Raw genomic sequence first — 22,982 nt, forward strand, 5'->3', positions numbered from 1 at the left:
TGTAATGTTTACAGCTCGTTTGTTTGCACGAGGAGCCTAGTGGCGTTTATGTATTGTGATTGATTGATGAGTCTCTTTGGTCTTCTCGAATCTCCAGTTCCTGCTCTATTTCTTTTTCTTGCATATTTGGGGGTGAAGAACACTGTTGTGGGGGTCGTTTATTCCTGTAGTCTAAATTTTGTTGCTTACATCTCTGAGGATCCTTTCAGAGGACGCTTTGTCTCTTGTGTACCTTGAAATGATAGATCGAGAGCTTATTCAGGTTCAGATTTGATATTTTGGCAAAACTACATAGTAAGTGACTTGATACACTTCTATTAAGAGATACTTAGTGTCCGCCTATCTCTTTTTGTGACATTAGCTGCCATGGATAATCATTGACTAGATTTATTAATTCATCAGAGGTGTCAAAATGACAATATCTCATTTTAACATGGTTTTTTCATCCGTTGCTGGAATACTTACACAAAGACTAACTTTTCTCATCCGCCGATTGGTGACTGACACACCATTCCTGTAGGAAAGACAGGACGCAAGCATAATTCTCTCTTTTCAGGATTATGAGTCGGTTCCCTACGTCGTCCCAAAGTGATCAGTGTGGTGTGCGTTGTGGGGTTTTAAGCTTCGTGGCGATCTCGCGAGTTTATACACGCCGTGTATGTTTCAGTCCGCCGCAGTTCCCATTATCCTTGCTGATGCTCAGATCGCCCCTCTTTGGGCAGACGAGGCCCACTTTGATGGGTGCTGGGTCCTCTGCCGCGCCTCTGGCAGTTTCCGCGTGCTTCCTGGCACGTTAGCACGACGAGATTGTCCACGCTCGTCTTCTAAGTTGCAGCCTCACACCTGAAATCACCTACTTCTCAAAGCGAGCGTTGGTTTTCTTAAACTAATATCTTCGAACTGGACCTATGCATCTCCGACCTCTTAAAAATGTGCAGCATAAACGGAAAAGCAAAGTACTGTCTTCAAGAAGGGAAGGAATTAACATTTCAGTTTGGAATACCTTGCTAATAATAGCTGGACTCAGGCCAAACAGTAGTTTTCGATTTCAGCGATCCCGACGTTCCCACACGGCGTGACGATGTGCCGAGCGCTGCTTCATGAAACTTAGACACACAGGCCAGTGGTGTGGGCGTTTTACTTGAGCTCCAACACCAAAAGCAAAGCAGGTTCTATTATAGTTTTTGTGTAACGATATCAATTACTTATATCGTGGCGACTCAAATAGCCGCTGCTCACGTTGGTGTTAGAGTCACCTTGAAACCTGACATTTACATAGTCACTTCAAACCTTTAGAGAGCTGTTGTTGCCTTGGCTGGTGTCTCCGCTCTCTAGCTGTGACCTCGAGGACCCCCAGACCCCAGGCCGATGCCCAGTGCTCTCCCCAAGGACATGCCGTATTACGGAAGGTAACCTCGATTCACTACAAACCAGGATTACGCCAGTCCCCTGGGAAGGAAGATGAGAGAAGTGTCAAAAGCTCAAAAATGGCTGAAATAAAACTGATGAATAACGCAAGTAGTGTTTAGTAAAAGTTTATTGTGCACATGTCAGAAAGATAGTCGCAAACTCAGAGCACTCAAATCAGAACATGGAGTGAGACTCAGGTATGTTTCATAAAGCCGTTTCTATGGTGGAAAGCAGTGACTGTTCTTTGTATTGATTGATTATGATATTAGCATTTTCTTAAAAGATAAAGACTTGTTCAATAGTTACTGCATCTCAGTCTTGGGAAACAATTCAAGTGTTGCTTATAATTTCCAGAGGCATAAGCAAGAAATGACTCCGGTCCAGTTAGTCTTGCAAAATAAACGAAATCAAACTTTGTATGATTAAACTGGTTTTGTCTGTTCAGAGAATTTTCAAAGCTGGTCTTCATTTGTGTTTTAACAGGAAAAAAAATAGGTACAACAGATTTGATTCTAACATTCAGCCAGGTGGATTATTCTGAGAATTGGTTGTCCTATAAATAATCTGTTATATTTTACATGGATATTACTTATTTCACGAATGAGTCACCTCTGGCTCCCTGGCTCACTGGTCCCCAGGCTTTCATTTGTCAGAATTCCTGGTTGGCCTTTGACTCTGTTGAAGAGATAGCCAGAAGGTAGAAATACAGGTATTAAGAACATTGGGCTCTCCAAATATACCAACAGTGTAACTATGATTCACTGAAAAGTCCAAAATCAAAAATGGATGCAAAGGCGGCAAACGGGTTGAGATCATAGGAAGTTATATAGAAACTGGAGAGAATCAAAGGAAAGGCGGAAAGTGAAATGCCAGGTAGTTACTCAATGCAGAGGACAGTCAGTCAGTGCAGAGGACAGTCAGTCAGTGCAGAGGACAGTCAGCTTAGGCATCTAAACCTGATTCAACTGCCAGAGTAAGGGTTAGTGATTCAGCCCATTTTTGGTTCTCTGGATGACATCAGATTGTAGTCGATGAGATTATTATTTGAAATAGTCTCGTCTTCCCCTCGTTTCTATCGGATGATGGTGCTTCCTGGCTCCGCTGATGTTGGGCCATGTAATTTGCTTTGTTCTCATGGCGAGTGGAGGGTATGTCTTGCCCTTTGATCCTGGGCTTGGTTGCGTGCATCGCTTTGGTACCGGGCGTGATGTGATAGTCTTGAAATGTGCTCGTGTGGTTGGACTTAGTCTCTGCACTTCGGCCATTGTCACGAGAGTGTCCCCAGGCTCTCCTGCTGGCCCCGGAGGGGACCGAGACATTTGGGGCAGAGCTGTTCTAGCAAAGCTGCCCCAAACCTCGACCCACAGTCTCCCAACCTACCCACAAACACGTGAGCAAAACGAATGCTTATTATTCTATGCCGCTGGGATCGATGGCTGTTACACAGTACTATTTATCAATAGTCAACCAATACACTGGTCGAATAGCCATTTTCACTTACTGGCCTTGATTGTACAATTGCAGGACTAACCGTGGTAGCAACTGTGGCAGCAGTTTTGGTTTTGTTTCCTTATTTTTTGAAGGATTTTAAAAGCCCTTATGAAAGCTCCCTCTCCTCTCCCTATGCTCTTCCATCTCCTGTCCGTGTAAGGAATATGCTTGTGGAAAACTGTAGTGAAAACTCTAGCTCTCGAAGAACCTCTAATACTACAGAACAGAATATGACCACATTTGTTAGTGATATTGTTATGCTCTGGCGGCCCAATAAACCTATAAAGCTTGACTATAATTCTCTTATTTTCATGATATTCCTATATAGTTCCTCTTCCATAGCTAATCTACAGCTTCTTAACATGTAAGTACAGATGCTCCCCGACTTACGATCAGGTTACACCTTGATAAACCCATTGTAGGTTGAAAATATTATAAGTCAAAATACGTTTATGAACCTAACCTACCAAACATCATAGCTGGAACCTAGCCTACCTTAAACGTGCTCAGAACACTTACATTAGCCCGCAGTTGCCCAAAATCATTTAACGATTATTTCTACCTTATGTTCTGTTGATACTTACGTACAAACACGCTCATGGCAGTTCCCATGGTGACATGTTTAGGTGACATCGAGAACTGACATTTGACCTTTCTGACCCTAAAGGGATCATCATCGACATAAACGAGCCCACTCTTCGCTATATTTTTCCAAAATAGAAAAGATTAAAACCTTATTAGAAAGTGCCAGGAGAATTTTTAAGTTACCATGGTTACCAGAGATTTCCAACTCTTAATAGCCATCTTTTCTGTATTTTAATAAACTGTCACACAAACAGCAATGTTGCTGCACAGAGGGACTTTCCAAGTTTGGGAATGTCTGTTTCTGACATTTCCTTTCAAAAGGGGATTTTAATAAACGTAATTTTGTTTTTCCAGAAGAGGAACCACAGCGTGATCCTGGCTTCATGAGGCTGCGTTGTATTTTAATCCCATTGGGATTAGTCTCTGTTGACTGTTGTGTATAATTATCGTCTCAGATTTGGGACTTGAAAACTGTCTGCATGGAATTTATTTCAAAAGATCCAGAGAAAGTAAATTAGGCCTAGGGAGGGCTTAATGGGGGCTCTTGCTCAGTCCCTGTGTCAGGAGTGGGACAGGTGTTAGTCTAGAAGGTTGTAAAGGATATTGGAAAGAAGGCCATAGGAGACTCGTGCAGTGCTTTCTCTCAACAGAGGTAAATCTTCATTCTCGGAGGTCGCTCAGTTAATGGTGCCAGTTCTGCTGGCAGAGCCTTAAAACGACACATAAAAACGATTACTATAATATACATGCTACCAAATTAGCTTTTAATTTAGAACATTCTCGAATGTGTAAAAAAAAGTGTCAGTACACTTCGTCTACCAAACAGAAATGGACCTTTGGAGCCGAGAATTAATTTAAATAGTGCTCCACTTGAAGACATTTTTGGAAATAGCCTAAGTTCTATAAATGGCCGATATTCAAACTGATTATTCTGATAAGTTCCCATGTCTTTATCCATTTGAAAATAAGACAATATCGTAGGAAAGGGGAACATTTTTTATGCTACAATAAAAAAGTCATAAAAATAGTACTCATGGACGGTTGAATCCAGAGAGCATTTCTTTTCCAGCCTCGGCAATTAAATAGTAAGTTCTTTCCACTAAAGAAAATTCAGCCTAACATCTCCAGGTCAGTGGACTTACCTTTAACCCATACAAATAGTAAGGGGAGAACATTCCAGAACATCATATGGCTTTAAATGAACCAGAAATCCAAGCGACATATCCCTTAAAGAATGAGACTGCAGCCTCGGATGAGCCAGGCACGGTTTTGGACGCCTCTCCCACGAGCCGCATTTAGAGCGAGGGGCCCTGGGGAGAAAGACCTCCCCACCCTCAGACCCACCTTCCAGAGGCCTCTTGAAAAAGCTGGGCTCTTCCTTTGTCAAGACCTTAACTGTTTCACTTAAATACAAGTTAAAGCTTGAAAAGTATTCATCAGAACTGTGAAAAAACCAAAAACAAAAACACACTCAGCATGGCTGTCGTATAAACTCTGCGTGTTCAGTCCTGGTGTCTGATGACATGTCACTAACAAGTAATTGAATCTACAGAGCCCAGGGCAACCAATGGACTCAGATGACTAGTCCATCTAGTAGAGTGACCAGTTGTCCTTATTGGCCCAGGACTAGAGGAATTCCTGGGATGTGGGAGCTTCAGAGCTAAACCGAAGAGTGTGGGATGAGTTGGTCACCCCGTGACTAGGTCAGTCCTCGCCTTCCTGCCTGTGCTCAAAGGACAGTGCCAGTGATTTACACTTGCTGGCTTCGCAGGCCCCTGCCAGCCTGCCACAGGCCTTGGTACCTGTGAGCAGATGGTGGGATGCCTGGCCTGACTATATGCGGGGCCCGGAACCTCCCAGGTGCGAGCTGCTGAGCTCCCAGACGCCTTCCAAGCTTCCTCTTTCTTCCTCGATCCCTCGTTTCTTTCTTTCTTCTTTCTTTCTTTTTTAAACTTTTATAGCCTTCATTTGAAGTTCCAACATGAAGTGATATATATTTTTTAAGCCGCTTCATTGACATATGATTGACTCGCAGAAAGCTGTCTGTAATTAATGTATGTGGCTTGCTCAAGTCCCAGTTCCTACTGCAGTTCTCAGTCCGGCCCTGACCCCCAGCCTATCTGACAGTGGCCCTGGCCCCCTCCTCCTTTCTGCTTGTCCTGTTTCCCAAAGGCAGGCGGTGAGCTCCAGGCTGTGCCCTCTCAGTGATGGTACCTCCACCTTCTAGAGCCTCCTGCTGCTGAGACCTCATTCTCCAGAGGGGTCCCAGACCACAGACAGCAGTGCCGGCCCAGAGAAGACCTGCTGCCCCCACGACTGGCCTCTCCGCCCGGAGGACCAAGTCCATTCTTGCCGGCACAGAGCCAAAGCCCCTCCCCACTGCTGAGACTCCAGCTAACCTCACAGCAGGGCCGTGGATTATGATGCGGGTGGAGCGCTCCAAGCTCTCCATGGTGACATTTAGGGTCATTTCATCCAGTCATTCATTAGTTATATAATCTGGGAATCGTGAGCTCCTCCCACTTTCCCTCTTAAAGGCTGACCTTTGCCCTCTCAGCCTCCACACCCCCATGGTTGGTAGAGAAGCATTTGCATTTTTCTGTTCTAGCCCAAGTCCTGGTGGCATTACAAATAAAATTTGATAAAATATAAAATGAAACGAATGAGCCATACGGACTTCTGCTCTTCCGTTAATGTTGGTTGCTCTCTTTTGTGGAAATTGTGAAAACGCTTAATTCAATTATTTTAATTCTGGGTCTCTGTCTAACAGAACAGAGGAGTGAGCTTGCTTTTCCTTTTTTCTTTTTTGAGCATTTGCCAAGAGAATGGCCCTCGAAAGCCTTCTTTGAAATCGTCACAGTCTGTCTGTGTGAGAAAGAAAGGTGGTCAGCTTTTTCAAGTGTTTTGTTTCCTGTGTCGTTCAGCCTATTCTCGCATTTTTGGCAAAACCAGTTTCCGCAGTCCAAATTACTGTACTTCCCTGCTGTAAACGACTGAGAAGCTACTAGCTCCTTGTGGAAGCGCTCCCTGCTGTGGGGCCGTGATGCTGCAGCTTCCACACCCCTGCGCGTCCAGGTCCCTGGCCGGGATTCCCAGCCATGGTCCCTGAGCACTGTCGTTACCATGACAGTGCCGCTTGCTGGATCTTCTGCCCACCAGGAACACTGCCTTTCTTCGTGAAATAACCTTTCGAAAAGAGCAGGTGACGTCATTTAGATTCTCCAGGGCTAGGTAGAGTTGGGTGTATGTACACAGACGTGATCCTTCGGCGTAGATAAAAACGGGAGGAAATTGTGCTAAATAGTAAGAGAGAAAACACGCCGAGACTCATTTGTTTCAATTCCTTGAGGTCCCATCCAGGAAGATGGCATAAAAGGTATCAGATGCTAGATTTTCATGGGCCAAACCCTCCCTTCCTTAGAAAAAATAAAAAATAAGATACATTTAACGGATGGCTGGATGAAGAACAACCAAGTTGTGCTGCCATAGTGACTTCCTGTGTGCACATACAAACAGGAGCAAGCCCACAAAATCCAGAGATGGATTACTTGGTTTGGAACAAATAATCTGAACTTGGTTTGGAACAAATAATCTGAACCTGTGCTGTTTTCTCTTTTTTTTGAATCTGGCGCCACTGGAAGGCAGGAAGTATAATTTAATGTACAGAAAGGGGACCTGACTGAGAAGAAGCCTTCCTTCTCCAAATAGTGACTGTACCTTTCTTAAGGTGTTGAATGAAGGTGGCCTTAAAGAGAACTTACGGAATGTTGAGGAAAACGGCCTGAACCAAGGACAGTTTTGCTGCCAAAGGAACATTTCATATAAAAAGCAAAATTTGGTCACCGTTCCTAGTTATGGGCATGGAGGGTGACCAGAAAAGAAACGCTCATGAGCTGACACTCCTGTCACCCAACGGCTGTAACCTCAGCCCCAGAGGTGATGGAACAATCGTGTGTCAGTCTGTCCCAGTGGGTCACAGATCCTTGAGGACCATGGAGTTATTGTAAAAGTATATAAACCATATGCATCCAAGCCTATAGAACAAATTAACACCTCTTGAATAAATATTTTTTCAGAGGACGGTAGATGCAATTATGATTATAATTACTACTGCATTGAAAGGTGTTATTAAGTTCATAGTAAATTTGTGTCATTTTGTGGTCTCGCTGAACAGAAATTAAAAGCACAATTCCTGTCGTGTGGGCAGCCATTAAGTTCTTTGCCATTAACCAGCCGCCCTCGTACTCAAAAAAGATGAGCGTCACTGATCCGTGAGCACGAGTAAGATCAGTCTGCATCCGCTAAACAACTGTTGCCTGAGCTCTCGGTTAAAGTTTTATGTGATATCCTCAGGAAAAGCTGAAGGACACCAGAGAGTCTGACAAACACAGAATTCTTGACAAACACCTTTCAAGATTCCTTCATTTTTTTTTTTTTTTTTTGGAGGTGGGGGATTCAATAGAATACACTCAAGTTCATTATATTCTGCTCTTTCTCTGTCCTCAAGGACCAGGTCTACATGGTAAGTAGGACGAGGCAGGCCACGTGGTGTCTGATCGCCTTTCTCTCTCTCGAAGGTGAACCCTTGTTTTCTTTCTCGAGTGCATCTCAGAGCCAACACACCACTAATGGTTTAGACCCTGAGGAAGATGGAAGAAGGTTTATTGAGTGAACACGCAGCACAATAATTTTTATGACACAGAATGCAAGAGAGTTTAAGCACTTACCCCCCGTTTCAATCAGTACGTGTGGGCATCCAGGCTTACGCACCTGAGTTAGACTGACTAGCTGTACTGAAGATGATTCAGGTATTCACTCTGCAACTCATAACACTTTACACGCTGTACGTAGACGGGCTGCTTTAGGACAAGCTTTCTGTCCACACCCCTGAATGTCCTATGCACACGTTTGGTATTTTCCAACCTTCTAATTTTGACCGTTCTCCCGAGTGTTTTCGGGCGCACATCCCTGGTTACTAGTGAGATCAGCACATCTTCGCGCATGTTACTTTGCTGTTTGGGTTTCTTCTCATGGGCTGCCCCCCGTGTCCTCGCCCCGCGTATCAGGTTTTCTGGGCTTGTTGATTTATTAGACTGGCTTTGTCCTCTTCAATTTGTAGGATCTTTTTATATTCTAACTATGATCCCCCTGTTGGTTTTAGATATTGTAAGTCTCTTCCCTTCAACGTTTTAGCTACCCATTAACTTTTCCTGGTTTTTTTTTTCTTCATTGATCAAAAATTCTTAAATCCTTGAATGAATCTGATAAAGTTGAATCAGTGTATATTTTTGTCTTTTGATTTTTTAGTGAGTTTTGTTTAAGAAATATTCATCTGCACCCAAAGACCACAAAGATATTCTCCTATTAAGCTTATGGCTTTAACTGTCACATTTGGGCCTTGTTTAAGTGACTTATCTTTCTTTGAGTGCGAGTGACATTCACGGATTCCTTTGGCATCTGCCATGATTTTGAGAGTGAGGTAAAGATCCACCTTTACACGTGTCGATACTGAGCCAGTTTTCCGAGCATCGGCTGATAAGCAGACTCATCCTTTATCGAGTTCCTGTTTCTGAGTCTAAATTCGTTCACAACCTAAAACCTGTCTACCATTTTTAAGGAACCCAGTAATTAGTAACTGAAGTGTGTACTTCTGTGCTGCAGGCTGTATCTAGGTTGGACAGCTTGCCGACGTTCTCGGTGGAGGGAGCAGACTCGTGTAACTCCAGATGGCTGCAGGAATCGTGCTGTTCAGAGCAGTCAGTCAGCTCAGATTCCAAGTGGTTGTCTTCACACTCTTGGCCTTGAAAGATGAATCTTTTTGTTGTTGTTAGTAAGTCCCCTAAATATTTGTCATCTTCTAAAGCATACTTTCTGATTCTGAACTTTGTTCTCTAAGCAGAAGTGCCATTCACAGCCTAAACAAGCAAGGACAGAAGGGATGTGACTGTTCCAAGATACTCCAGCATTTCTTTAAAAGATGGGACTTGCTCTCAGACACTAATGCCTGCCTTCCATACTCTAGAAGGAGGTGACGTGGATGGGGACACTTCGTAAATGTAACAAGAGACCATGATTTTGAGACCCAACGATCTCGCCTTCATTAGATCTCCTTGGGGGCTGAAATCGATCTGTTAGCTTCTTCCTGGCCTCAGGCATAAGTTCTTAGCTAAAAGCGGTCGCAGATGGCAGTTCTGCTCCAGGATCTCTCTGATTCATTGTTCCACGTCCATGGTTTATTTCTGTGGTAAACTCTTTCGTGCCTATTCATTCACAATGCATTAGAAATAGTATTCATTTCTTTTTAGGAGTTTTCATGGTGTGATTTTTATCCAAAAGACTGATTAATTATAAGAAACAGACAAAATCATAAAAAATGCAATTTTCCCAAATTTAAACGGAACAGTCTTAGTTCAATTACTCAAAATTAGCATAATAAATTCCTATCAAAAAGATGATGTAGACCAGAGGATTTTTTAAAAAGTAAACTCGAGACTCCACAGTCTTTATTGCTTGGGATAAGCTGGGGCACGTGTGTAACAAACAGTACCAAAATCTTGGGGCCCCAAAACAACCGAGGATGAACTCTCATCTGTTCCACGGGTTCATGGCAGGGGTGGGGGTCCTCTCCTGTCACGAGGTCCCCCCTAGAATCTGAGCTGTCCCAGCAATCATGGCCTGGGCCACTGTGGAACAGGGAGTGTTCAGAGGGTCTCTCTTCAGGAATGAAATGCTCACGGCTTCTTGGCAGACTTGGGTAGGTGGTCTCACCCCATCCTGAGGGGGTCCAGCAGTGCAATCCCATCATGCCCCTGTAGAGGGGCGGGGAGAGAGGTGAGGAACCAAAAATATTTGGCAAACGGGGCTAATGAGTCCCACCACCAAGCTCTTTTAGGAAATATAAAAATTGTTAAGAACACAGGATTCAGTGTGAGAAGCACCGCTTAGGAAGAGCAATGCTTTTCGATTCAAATTATTATCGCAAAGGACGAGTTTTGCCTTTATGACTGGTAAAAAAAATTAATGCTTTGCTCAAAGTTCAAGATCTTACGGAAAAATAAATGAAGACCTGTTTCCCCGTCGGAGAACCAGGGCTCCAGGGCAGACTGGGAGCAGAAGGAAGGCTGGGCTCAGGGGACAGCCCTCCTGCGGGGCTCCTGGGAGATGGAGGAGCGGGAGGGCAGCCTGGCCTCCCCACGGGCACGCGGCTCAGCGCAGGGGTTTGAGTAAAACACCCTGAAGTGATAGATGCCCGCGGAGCAAGCCAATGCGGAGTGCCGGGGACTGGCTCTGCAGGGACCCACTGCCGGGGGCCAAGAGTCCGGTGAGCTGCGTGGAGAGAGCGAGGAGACAGACCAGCTTCCTGAGAAAAAGGCCAGAGAAAAAGGCCAGCAGGAGCACAGGAGGCAGGCGGCCCCAACCTGCGGGCTCCAGAGGATGCCATCCCGGCACTTGTGTGATAGGGCCCCTGGAAGAAGACACCTGCCAGAAACCTAAGCGGGCGAAGTCACAGTGTCCCTGGAATCCTGCAGACACCTCGATCCCTGGAAAAGACAGAGCTGGGAGGGGCAGGAGCTAACTGAACCTCGTGGAAAATATTCCCCCAGCTTGTGAGGACGAGGACCATCTCGTGAGTTTTCGTTCTATTGTTACCATGGTAAAGACCGTGTTCTTCGTGCAGTCACTTCTGAAGCACTCAGAAGACCAAAAAGAAATGATGAGAATCTCGACGGGCGTGCAGGCTCTCCTCGCTCTCCGGAGGCAGCGCGGTCCTGTGAAACCTTTGGGAAGCCGAAGTAGCAATCACCTGAGGACCCATCTTGCTAAAGCATGAATAAAATAGGTGGAGACAGAACACAGATGCTCACGGACAGAGTTCAAAGCCCGGCCAGATGCTGAGATGCTGAGATGCTGAGATGCTGAGCACGGCTCCTGGGAGAGCCGGGCCCGGCTGCTCTTGCTGTGGGGTGGACGCTGCCTCTGCGACTCGCTGCGGAATACTTTCTTTCGTAAAAGTAAAAATCCTCTTTGGATTTCTTTCAGTGAGCGACAAAAGGTACTGATGTTGGTCTTTCCTAAGAGTGAAGTGGCTTAACGTGAACTTTCAAAAGGTGGAAGGTATCTGTACGTGGTTTTGGTTTTGATCTGTGATGTATCAGGCGATGTGCTTTGGTTCGCTTGCGCTAGCTTTTTCTCCCTCTTCAGAAAAATCTTTATCTAACTAGTGACTTATACTCCATTTGACTATTCATCAAACTAAAAGTTCTGTGTGACAGAACATACCGTTGCGGTGTAGGATGCCGCGAATTCTCCGAAATTTGAGAACTCTGTTTCAGTAATGATCGTTGACGTTTATCGGTGCCATTGGAGAGTTCAATGACATGTTTGATCCAATCCATTCACATCAAATTTCAGTGATTCTCCCGCAGGTTCCGAGTATTTAGGGTGAGTGTTTTAGAGTTGAGCATACATTCGCTCCTCCCTCTTTCCCCGATTTTAACACCTCTCCCACCCACCCCCGCCAAACCCGCTCAGATTTGTTTTTAAGAAATGAAGAAATGTTCCAACACATGACCCACAGCTGCAACTCGTTAACCTTTGTGAATATTGAGGCTGCACTTTGGCTCTTTCCCGGGACCTCCAGATAGAGGCACTTTTGCTGTTCTAGGCCATGTGCCCAGTCCTGGAGGGGCGGGGAGGCACTCTCCCAGGCCAGGCTCAGACGAACGGAATAAATATCTTCTCTACAGAGTATCCGAACCAAAGAGCTGGCCGGGCCCAAGGTTGTTTGGATCCTCTCTGTCCCGTATAGCAGCCTCGTGTGACACCGGAGCCTTGAAACGAGGCTCGTCAGAATCGAGAGGCGTCGTGGGAATAAACTGCACAGTGGGTTTCAAAGATTTAGTGTGACATAAGTCTTTGTCACAAACTGTCTTATTAGTCATTTCGTATGGATTATGTGTTGACGTAATATTTTGGGTAGATTGGATTAAGTGGAACGGATTAGATTTAATTTTGCCTGTTCTTTTTACCTGTCTTTAATGTGGCTTCTAGAAAATTGAAACCGACATATTTGACTCAATTATATTTTTATCGGACAGCACTAATCTAGGTGGTAGGACTTGTTTTTAACTACTTTAATAAGCAACAAATGCTCATGATAATTTTCATATGGCTAGTTCTTTCCCATATGAGTTCTTATATGGTAAATATTTTATCTGTTCTTGCTTCGAAGTTTAAGGAGGTTTTTAAAAATTCCCAAAGCACTATGGGTAATTTGGCAGTGTCTTTTACGGATGACAGATAGCATTATTGTCACCTAGAAGCCGGCCAAAGCTCTGTGGTGCTAAATACTTACTCCTGGGCCTGCTAGTGCTGGCTCTTGTCTGACGAATGAGGAAGTGGGTTGGGGACATTGATATACCACAGCGGTCACTGTGTACTCCTGTCCTCCGGCTCCCTGTGCTTGTGTGAAAGACCTACGGGTAGTCCTTCTTTGGGGCTCGATCCTGGTCCTCCAAGTCAGTGAGACCCAAATCCTCAAGTAATATGTGATTCCCACAGAATTCTTCGAGATTAAAAATTTTTAGAGAACAGAGCATGTAGGGAACTCGTAGTGACACCTCCACTGACTAAATCACAGGGCTGGACTAAAGAACAGACCGCCTCCCCTTCTCATTCATATCTCCGCCTTTCCTTGTGAAATATGGCACGGATGAAAAAAATCTACCTATTGATGAAACTGCAAGCTGCACATGCAGCCACCTGATACTGTCCCCTTCCCTCCCCGTGGCGGACCCCGCTGGTCGGTGGCCTTCTTTCTTCTTCTAGGAGGGTTACCTAATTGAATCTTCCAAATGATAAGAGAGAAGCGTTACTACCTCCTACTGATGAGAGAACCTCGGCTCACAGAGTTTAAATAATGCACCGATAATAACATGGTCTGAGTGAAATATCGTTTTTCTGGCCTAACTATGTTGGGTTGTCTTTCTTCACCAGAAACCTGTCCCTGTCGGGGGAGCTCTGAATACCACGTTTACAACAGATCATTATTTGTAATATCTTCCTCTTCCTTGGCAATGTAAACGAAAATGTCAGCGCGAAGAAATGTTTCAGAAAGGCACCAGGAAGAACTGTGAACAGAGCTAGATTAATCAAAGAAAGAAGAATAAAGTCATTTTTTAATAGCGTACATCATTGTAAAACACGTCTTGGCGGAATTAAGAACAGTAAGAGACAGCCAGAGCAAATAGCAAGCAGCTCTGTCAATAAGTCAAAGCGAAGCAGCATGTGAAGTTTAGCCTTGAGCAGAACTTGTTCCTGTGAGTGACGGTACTAGGCAACAGGCCCGCAAACAGACAAACGTCCCATCTTCCTTCGCTCCAAATTAAAGCGGGCCCGTACCACTTAGACAGCATCAACATGTGACAAAATGCAATGCCAAGCTAGGATCAGAAGACAGCATGCTGTATGGTTCCATTTATATGGAATTCTAGAAAAGCAAAGCTGTAATGACAGACAGCAGATGAGGGGTGGCCAGGGGCGAAGGCCCCATGTGGGGTGAGTATCGACTGTAAAGAGACAGGAGGAAACTTTTTAGGGTTAAAGGAATGTTCCATGCCACGATGCTGGTGGCGGTTACGTCATGCTAGACATTTGCCAAACTCACGGAAGTGTGTGCTTAACGTGGCTGAATTCTAGTGTATGGAAATTACATCTCGATAAGGCAAATTTAAATATATACATATATATAACTTGATACGGCATGTCTATTCTTTTGTATCTGACTCAGATGAAACAGAATTCGGTAACCCTTTGGTGAAAGAAAAGAAGCCTGGCTTAATTTCAAAATGCAGAGCTAGAGGTTGGGAGAGATTAGTAGCTGAAACAGTCGCTACGCACAGCTGCCAAAACTTCTCTGGATGAATTCCATCCAAGAGACAGCTTTTAGCCTCTCCAGGTCTTTGGACAACCAGAAAGTGGGTCATCTTTCAGAATATCTGCGTCATTGTGGAGAACATGTTAGTAAATCAAAGACCAGCTGGATCTGTGCTCGAGTTGGCGAAATAGTTACTTACTTGGGAGTACTATTAATCCTGTTTCACTCACTGGGCAGGCAAGTGGGGTGTTGTGGTCTCGATCACCTTCGCTCGTTATCAGCCCTTCATATTCTTTTGGTCGAGGATACACGCAGGACATTAAACTGGTACTTTGGAAATGCAGAGATCGTGTGACTGCTTGATTTTAAATCTTACAAGTTTAAAATTAAGACGACTACCGAATATTTTTACAGAGTGAACTGGAATACTGAAGCAACTGTTTGATCCCATACAAAATGATTTTGCCTCAAATATTCAGTCGTTAAAGCATTATTCTGGACTACCTTTTCCAGATAGTTCTGCTTTTAGCAACAACTATCAGAAAACCAACTTAAACAGGTTTAGACAATACACGCATTTCCTGGCTCATGTATTTGGAATTTGGAGTTGGCCAGACTCGGGTCTCAACAATCTCAAGCCATGTTTCTCTCTCTCTCTGTCTGTCTCTCTCTCTCTGTCTCTCTCTCTGTCTGTCTCTCTATCTCTCTCTCTCTCTCGACGCTGTGCTAGCAGGGTGGCTTCGTCTGTATGCTGGTCCTCTTCTGGGTGTGGGATGCTACTCGGGTCTGGTTGAGCCCACCATCCCCTCATCAATTCCCTGAGGGAAGAGAGAGAGAGCTTCCTTCAGGGGCTTCTGACAGAAGAGCAGTGAAGGACTTTCCCAGAAACCCTTTTCTCATTCAAATTAGGTCACATGTCCATTTCTCACTGGTTCAAATAGACATGAGTCACATGTCTATTCCTCATTAGCTCAGAATGAGTCACATACCCAGTTACTGGCATGGCGGATGGAATTATCCTTAGGTAATTAAGCCTCCCCTACAACTGGAAATAGTTAGCTTCTCTGAAAACATGAATTGATGAATTGTGTGTGGGGCGTGTGTGTATGTGTGTGTGTATGGTGGGCGGAGTGGAGGTTCTATTCAAAATGAGAAAGGGAGAATGATACTATATCAACAGCAAAAATATACACCGGTATCTAATTTAAATCCATTGCTTTAATAATGAGCTTTTTATTTCTTATTACAAAGTATTATAGATTTAAATTTTAACTTTAAAAGCATATTAAAAGAATTTTAAAAGGATAGCCAAAAAGAAGAAAGTAAAACCTACCGTAACCCCACTACCCTGTGAGAACCATTCACGAAATGATACGAGCATACTTTTAAACAATGAAATAAACAGTATACTCTGCATGCTGCAGACACAGTGTAGCGTAATGGTTAGCAATGCAGACTTAGGTGTCAGCCTCGTGGAAATGTCCTGACTGTCTGCAGGTCCTCACTGGGTAAGCTACTTCGCTTCTCTGTGCCTCAACTTCTTCCTCTGTAGCAGAAGTAAGAGTGATACCTGTATAGGTTCCTTTCCTCCAGCACAAACCCTTGGGTTCAGCAGGCGGCCATGTGTGGCTTGCAAGCCAGACATGGTCTGCTGCCTGTGCTTGTCAGTAAAGTTTTATTGGACCCCACTCACAGTCATCCATTTGCATATCCATCTGTGGTTGTTTTCACGCTACACATGGCAAAGTCAAGTAGTTGTGACAGAGATGGTACAGCCCACAAAACCAAAGTACTTAATATCTAGCTCTTTACAGAAAAAGTTTGCTGACCTCAGGCTTAGACCTCTATTGTCTTGTTGAAATCTAGCACGTCATAATTCTGTGGCCATGTAGTGACTTAACCAGCCTAGAGATCTGATCGGGAAAAGGTGACATCTGCAGACTGACATGAAGGCGAGAAATGCTCAATTATTTTATCACTTAGAAACAGTTAAAAACCAGAAATAATTAGAAAATGTGCAAAGGTGTTTAAATATCAAATTACCCAAATTGATGAGAGATCTCGAAATATGTGACATATGATTTGCCTTGAGCTCTGAGATGTTGACATTTGGGCCTGAATGAAAGTGAAGTTGTTCCGAGTTTTATGTAGTAGATAGAAGTAAGTCATAGCTATTGGCAGAAAATAAGAAGATCGAAGAGAAATAAAATAAAGCCTATAATAAATTGTTGTAAATGTTGCTTTTGAAAGAAGAAAAAAAGGATTGCCATCAGCCGTGCGCTCAGGGTGAGCGGTGGTGCAGGTGTGCAGATGAGCTGAGCTTCCAGAAAATCATCTGGGGTGACCACGACCAGGCAGATCCAAGTCTGAGTTGTGGAGAAGCCCAGAGTGAAGAGAAAATAATCGCTGGAATGAGTGATACACCCATGGAGGGAATCTGCCCTCCTGTGACAGGTGGTTTTAACCTTGAACTTCCAAGTCCTCAAAATCTAAATTATCTTAGCCAGATCTAATCTATCCAAATTATTTCAGTCAAATCTAACTTTTCCATAAAACAGTGTTTTAACTGAAGATGAGATTTTTGGTCAAGAGCATAATGTCTTTCTTTAAAAATCTCTAGAAGTGAGCGTCAACTACAGAGATGTTTCTAGAATACACAGCTGTCTGTCCAGCAGCCCGGTGTGGGGTTAAGAACAGAGTGTCTCTGTCAACTGGCTGATTTCAAATCCTGACTCTGATATCTTCCTGCTATTTAATAGTTAATGTCCTAAGCCTTATTTTTTATTTATAAAATGGGATTAAGAAAAGTACAGCAGTTCCCCTTTATCCATTCCAAGACCTGCAGTGGATGCCTGAAACCACGGATAACACAGAACCCTATCTATATTATGTGTTTTTCCTATACATGCATACCTATGATAAAGATTAATTTATAAAATAGGTGCAATAAGAGATTAACAACAATAACTAATAATAAAGTAGAACCATTATAATAATATGCTGTACTGAAATTTATGTAAATGTGCGCACGCTCTCTCTCTCTCTCTCTATCTCTCTCTCTCTCTCTCTCAAAATAGCTTCTTCTACTGCATTCATGTTTTCACTTAAAGGAAATACTTTATGGCTTGTCTGTGGTATATCCAAAGTGCCAGCATCACCGCTGTTGTTTGGGGCCATTATTAAGTAAAATAAGAGTGACTTGAACACAAAAGCTGCGATGCGTGACTGTCGATCTGATCACTGAGCCAGCTGCTTAGTGATTAACTGGTGGACGTTGTCTGCAGCTTGGGGACGCTGGGCAATGGATGATTCGTGTCCTGAATGGGACAGAGCTGGGCGGCAGAGACTTCATCACACCGCTCAGAGTGGCACACGGTCTAAACTTACGAATTGTTTATTTTGGAATTTTCCTTTTAGTACTTTTGAAATGTGGTCAACCGCAAGTAACAAACTGTAGAAAGTGGAACAGCAGATAGAAGGGGACTATTATACTAACTTTACAGAGTTTTGATGAAAATTTAATAAAATAATTCATGTAAAGTGCTGAGCCCAGAATCTAACAAACATTATACACTCCATAGAAGTCTGTCATTTTATTTTTATTTTTTTAATTTATTTAAATTAGTTTCAAGTATACAGTACATTGGTTAGACATCTATATAGTTCCTAAAACGATCCCCCCAATTGCCCCTCCCTGCCCTGGCCCTCCACCTAGCCATCTTATTAATGCTGACTGCATTCCTAGCCATCATATTAATAACCTAGCCATCATATTAATGCTGACTGCGTTCCCTGTGCCATTCTCCCCACCCCCGTGACCAACAAGTTTGTCATTTTAATATGGGCAATATCTAAAAACTAGCTGTGGGAAACGTCTTGACAATCACCCCCATAATAATATATTGTTGTAACAGAGTAAGTTCTCCTCTTCCACTTTTGGTGTTCCTGCCTTATTTTTGGAACAGCAAAAGTGAAGTTTAAAAAACAAGAAGTCCTTCATTGGGGTCTTAAAATTTAAAAGATTAGCTCAGGGAACATCTTAATAGGCATCGTATTAGGGTACAGGTCAACTTGCTGCTGAAACAGAGACCCCAAAAATATAGTGACGAAAAAAGGGAAGAGTGTCTTTCTCTCTAACATGCCTACCCAGAGGCTAGTGGCCCAGCCCCGGAGTGGGGCTCTGCTGTGGGAGGCCTTCCAGGACCCGAGTTCTCTTTGTCTTCTCTGTCCACTGTCACCTGTGATAGGTCGTACGGTTGAAGCTGGTTCACCAGCATCTTCTTCTTCCGTCCTCAGGGAGGGAAAGACAGCAAATGAAGAGCAAGCCATTTCCTTTTAAAGGATGGGACCCAGAACATATATACTGCCGCCTCATTGCTGAGATCTTAGTAACAGGGCCACCCATAGAGGAAAGAGTGGCTGGAAAATGGGAGTTTAGCTAAACAGCCACGTGCCCAATTAAAATTCTGTTATCAAAAGGAAGAAGCAAAGAATGGATGGTGGACTCAGCAGTCTTTCACGAGCATCGTCATGGAAGATACTGTTGACTCTAAGACACTATTGTTTTTAAGGCGCGTTATCATTTTATGTATCATAAGTAAGAAAATCCATATTATTTAAACTATGACATGTCGCTTGCTTATCAGCTCGGTTGTAGGAGACATCCCAAAATTAAGAGAAATTAAAATGTGAAAAATATGTGTTTTGGTTTAGAAGAAATACAGTATTGACAAGATTTAAGGAAAAAAATAATCTAAAGACATCCATTTTGCGATCTTCTCTGTGTGTGTGTGTGTGTGTGTGTGTGTGGTGTGTGTGTGTGACTTTCTCTGGAGTAAGCATAGGCAGGAGGTATCAAGCTTTGGTTGACCCATTGCGTATAATGTTTAGAATAGATGGTTGACAAGTAACTCTCAGTGCGAATTCATCCAAAGTCGAATTCCTGTGACAACTGGCAGAGATCGGCTCAACGGCTTAGAGGAAAATTTGCCCAGATTTGCACTCAATCTGGGCCAGATCTGAAATAGTGAGGTCCTGGCTTTAGTAGGCAGGGTTTTCACTTAAAAGAAGGACAAAGGCTGAGGGCAGCCCTCTATGGGAACGGACATGGCCAGGGCACTTGTCTCTTGTTTCAACATTCAACCATCACCCAAACATTGGTTGAACACAAGGCTCTTGCTTGGTGCTACAATACGGCCCCCGCCCTCCAAGAGCTCCCGTAGGGCGTATGGCAGTGTAGGTGCAAAGTTAGAGGTCTGGTGAGTAGAAGCACAGATTGGAGTTATCAGTCCTACCCGAGGTTGGGACGGACCTCCCAGCGGAGGTGGGATCGGGAGTGGGGAGGTCCAAGGGCCCTCTGAACAGAGGTTACAGAACGTGCTGCACGTGGAGATGTAAAATGGTTGTCACTCAGGGAATCAGGTTATGATTCCTCTGGAAGCAGCTGTGGTTAAGGAGGGTTTGTTGTTCAGTAGTATTTCCTTTATCTTGACTTACGCGTAGGAGACAAACAGCAATCTTGGTTTAATTGAATTAAGGAAAAGACCAACTTCTCAGATGGCCAGAGGTTGATGAGCTGAATTTTCCTGGATCAAAATGATGCCAGACGGACAGAAGCAAAATGATACCTTTGGGGCCATGCTTGCCCTTGAACTTAACATCACTCTAGCTTATTTGTCAACATAAGGTTTGAGGATTTAATAGATTAAGAAGCACTTGCTTGGATCCCACCTGCTTCTGCCACTTTTACGCTAATTTTCTCCAACTTGATAAATGCACAAATGTATTTGAATTTAGAACACACCGTGTTTCTCTGTTTACTCAGAACGGTTTAGCACACGGCACTGCCAATATTAGCTTAAGACGAGATTCTCAGCGCTGCAATCACATCTTTGTGAATCTGATTTAGGAAAGAGGCTTTTCATTGTCGGGTTTGAAGATGTAATTGCGGAAGGCCTGGGTCAGTTCATCCGGGTCATTTGATTCGGTAGCTTCGAATCTAGTCAATGACAAGTCTATAATATGCAGGTGTTTCTTGCTGTATATTGCTACTGAAATCTGCTTCTCTTGTATAGATCACTGTTACAGATGAGGAAGTTAGTAATCCATCCTTTTTAGATCTGGTGAGAACTCCCCAAATGAGGAAGTGCACGCTTATACTTATGTTTGCTTGGTAAGTTTGACTTGCGACGGATTCAAAAGCTTGTGTCAAATTTACGCGGCACCCCTTCCTTCCAATTAGGTTGAAGTTATCTCTGACTTGCTCTCCGTCGTCTTTCAATGTCGCTCCAGGTTCACGAGTGCGGTGGTCTATCAAGGACTCGTCATGCGCCTGGGGATTGTAGGAGGCAACCTCTATATCGACTTCTTCATCTCGGGGGTCGTGGAACTGCCCGGGGCTCTCTTGATCTTACTGACCATCGATCGTTTTGGACGACGCCTTCCCTTCGCAGCAAGCAATGTCGTGGCAGGGGTGGCGTGCCTCGTCACAGCGTTCTTACCGGAAGGTAAATTGTCTTCCAAGTCTGCTTGGCAGCTGAGAACTTGAAAACAAAACCTTAAATCAAAATAATCAAGACTAGGGAAACTCTCGTCCTTCGAAAATGTAGCATCGCATCAAAATCTTGGCGCCGGGCACGCTGTAGTGATGTTATTCCATATTCTGTTTAATCGGTGTAAAGACTTTGAGGGTTAAGAGATGGGTTCTATAGACTTTTCTCTTTCCTCCATTTTCGGGTTCATTTGTGGATGAAATATGTGTTGAGCAAAACCTAGCTCATAAAGTTATAGTTTACTTTTAATCACCTTTATCTGACTTACCGTGTGACGGCATCGACAGTGCTTAAAATATTTCCTGGGCATTGGCCATATCTCCAGCCCCATGAGAAACGTGGAGGTGGCAAAGGAAGGAAGACACGGTTCTTGACTTCAGAAGCTTCGCGACCTAGTGAGGGAGAAAGATATTTTACTACTCCACAACTCACCATGATGAACGAAATAATAGGATGACTCACAAGATTTAGAACAAGCAAAAAACCAAAAATAAATAGGTGTGAGGGGTGATCGCTTCCTGGGGTGTGTAAGAAAAGCTTCGCAGAGTGAGAACGAGGCATGTATGAGAAAGGAAAAGAAATGTGCCAGGCAGAAGGGAGGGTGGCAGCGAGTTTTCCGATGCAGAGTGTCATTCCCAGGAGTGGGAACCACCTCCGAGGGGTCAGGAACCACATGTCCTTTGTTATCACTGGAATATCCAGCTGAGGAGACTGGGGGATCATCTGTCACCAGCGGTGACGGGTCCCACAGGCCACGCCAGGAGCTTGCTTATGGTCCCGTGAACTTTGGGGGGCGGGGTTGACCTCTTCAAGGCTGCAGCAGTTTGGACAAGGACGATGGGGAAGAAATGCTGAGAGCGTGAAGGAAGGTGGTGGCAGTCAGGCCGAGATGGCAGAAGCTGATTTCAAAGACGTTTCAGAGTTAAGTTTTTGGGGAGTTGATGCCTGATACATGGACAGAAGTTGCCTGTGGCTCCAAACGCACCGTGAACACAGCCCAGGTTATCTCTAGAACACAGCAGGCACTGGATGGAGAGAGCCTTTCACACTCCCAGCGAATGAATGTGTGAATTAGAGCAAGTTCATTATTTCTGTGTTTCAGGGGGCGTGGGGAGGGGTTATGGGGACAGCTAGATTCTCTGGTGGTTGTTTGTGTCAGCATAAGACAGCTTGTCTTTTTTTTTTTTTGAGACTCCTCTGAAGACCAAGAAAGAAGTGATAATATTGTGGAAGTCAAACAGTCAGACATTTACAGATGAGTTTATTCATTATATGAAGGTTTACAAAGTCCCAACACATCAGATAGATCCTATTTCAATAAAATTACAGAAATGCCTATCTTCAGAACAGAGGGGAAAATAAACCAATGTCGAGTCCTCTGGAACTGATCAACAGAACTGACTAGTCACATTGATCTCATTTTCCTTGGGCGTATTAGTTCCCTAGGGTGGTGGTAACAACTGGGTGGCTTGGAATAACAGACATTTATTCTCACACAGTCCCCGAGGCTGGAGACCAAGGCGTCACAGGGCCAGGCTGCGTGAGGGGAGGATCCCACCCAGTCTCTTCCAGCTTCCGCTGTTTGCTGGCAGGGATGGTTCCTTCCAGAGATTCTGGGGGAGGGTCTGCCCCACACCTCTCTCCTAGCTCCTGGGGGTCGCGGGTTGCCAGCAATCCTCAGCATCGCTCCAATCTCCGCCTCCATCATCACATGATCTTCTCTCGGTGTCTCTGTCTTAACCATCACATCTGCAAGGACCCTGTTTTCAAATAAGGTCGCATTCAGAGGTTCTGGTTGGATATGAATCTGGGGGACACTATTCAATCGGCTGCATTGAGTTGATACGTTCTAAGAGTTGGAGAATCTGTATAATAGATATTGGTCAACACATGTCTATTTAGTATCTATGAATTGTCTCCACTAAACCAGGAGTGGGGATAGAGCCATGAACATAATTCCTGTCGTCGGGCATTATATACAGTCTGAGTGGAAGGGTGACAGATCGGGAACACTGGATACTTCGCTGCTCTTTCATTTTGCTTTGGCACCGCCTGGTTTGGGGTTTGAT

General features: G+C 44.1%; 1 protein-coding gene across 1 annotated transcript in view; it reads left to right on the forward strand.

Annotated features, from left to right (window-relative positions):
- Positions 1-22,982, forward strand: part of SLC22A3 (solute carrier family 22 member 3) — an 84,277-nt gene that overhangs the window by 47,840 nt on the left and 13,455 nt on the right. The window contains exons 6-7 of the mRNA XM_039881190.1: positions 20,437-20,534; positions 20,654-20,868. Coding sequence (XP_039737124.1) covers positions 20,437-20,534; positions 20,654-20,868 — 313 coding nt within the window. The remainder of the gene's footprint in view (positions 1-20,436; positions 20,535-20,653; positions 20,869-22,982) is intronic.

This window comes from Pteropus medius, unplaced genomic scaffold (assembly GCF_902729225.1).
Source record: "Pteropus medius unplaced genomic scaffold, Ma_sr-lr_union100, whole genome shotgun sequence".
NCBI lineage: Eukaryota > Metazoa > Chordata > Mammalia > Chiroptera > Pteropodidae > Pteropus > Pteropus medius.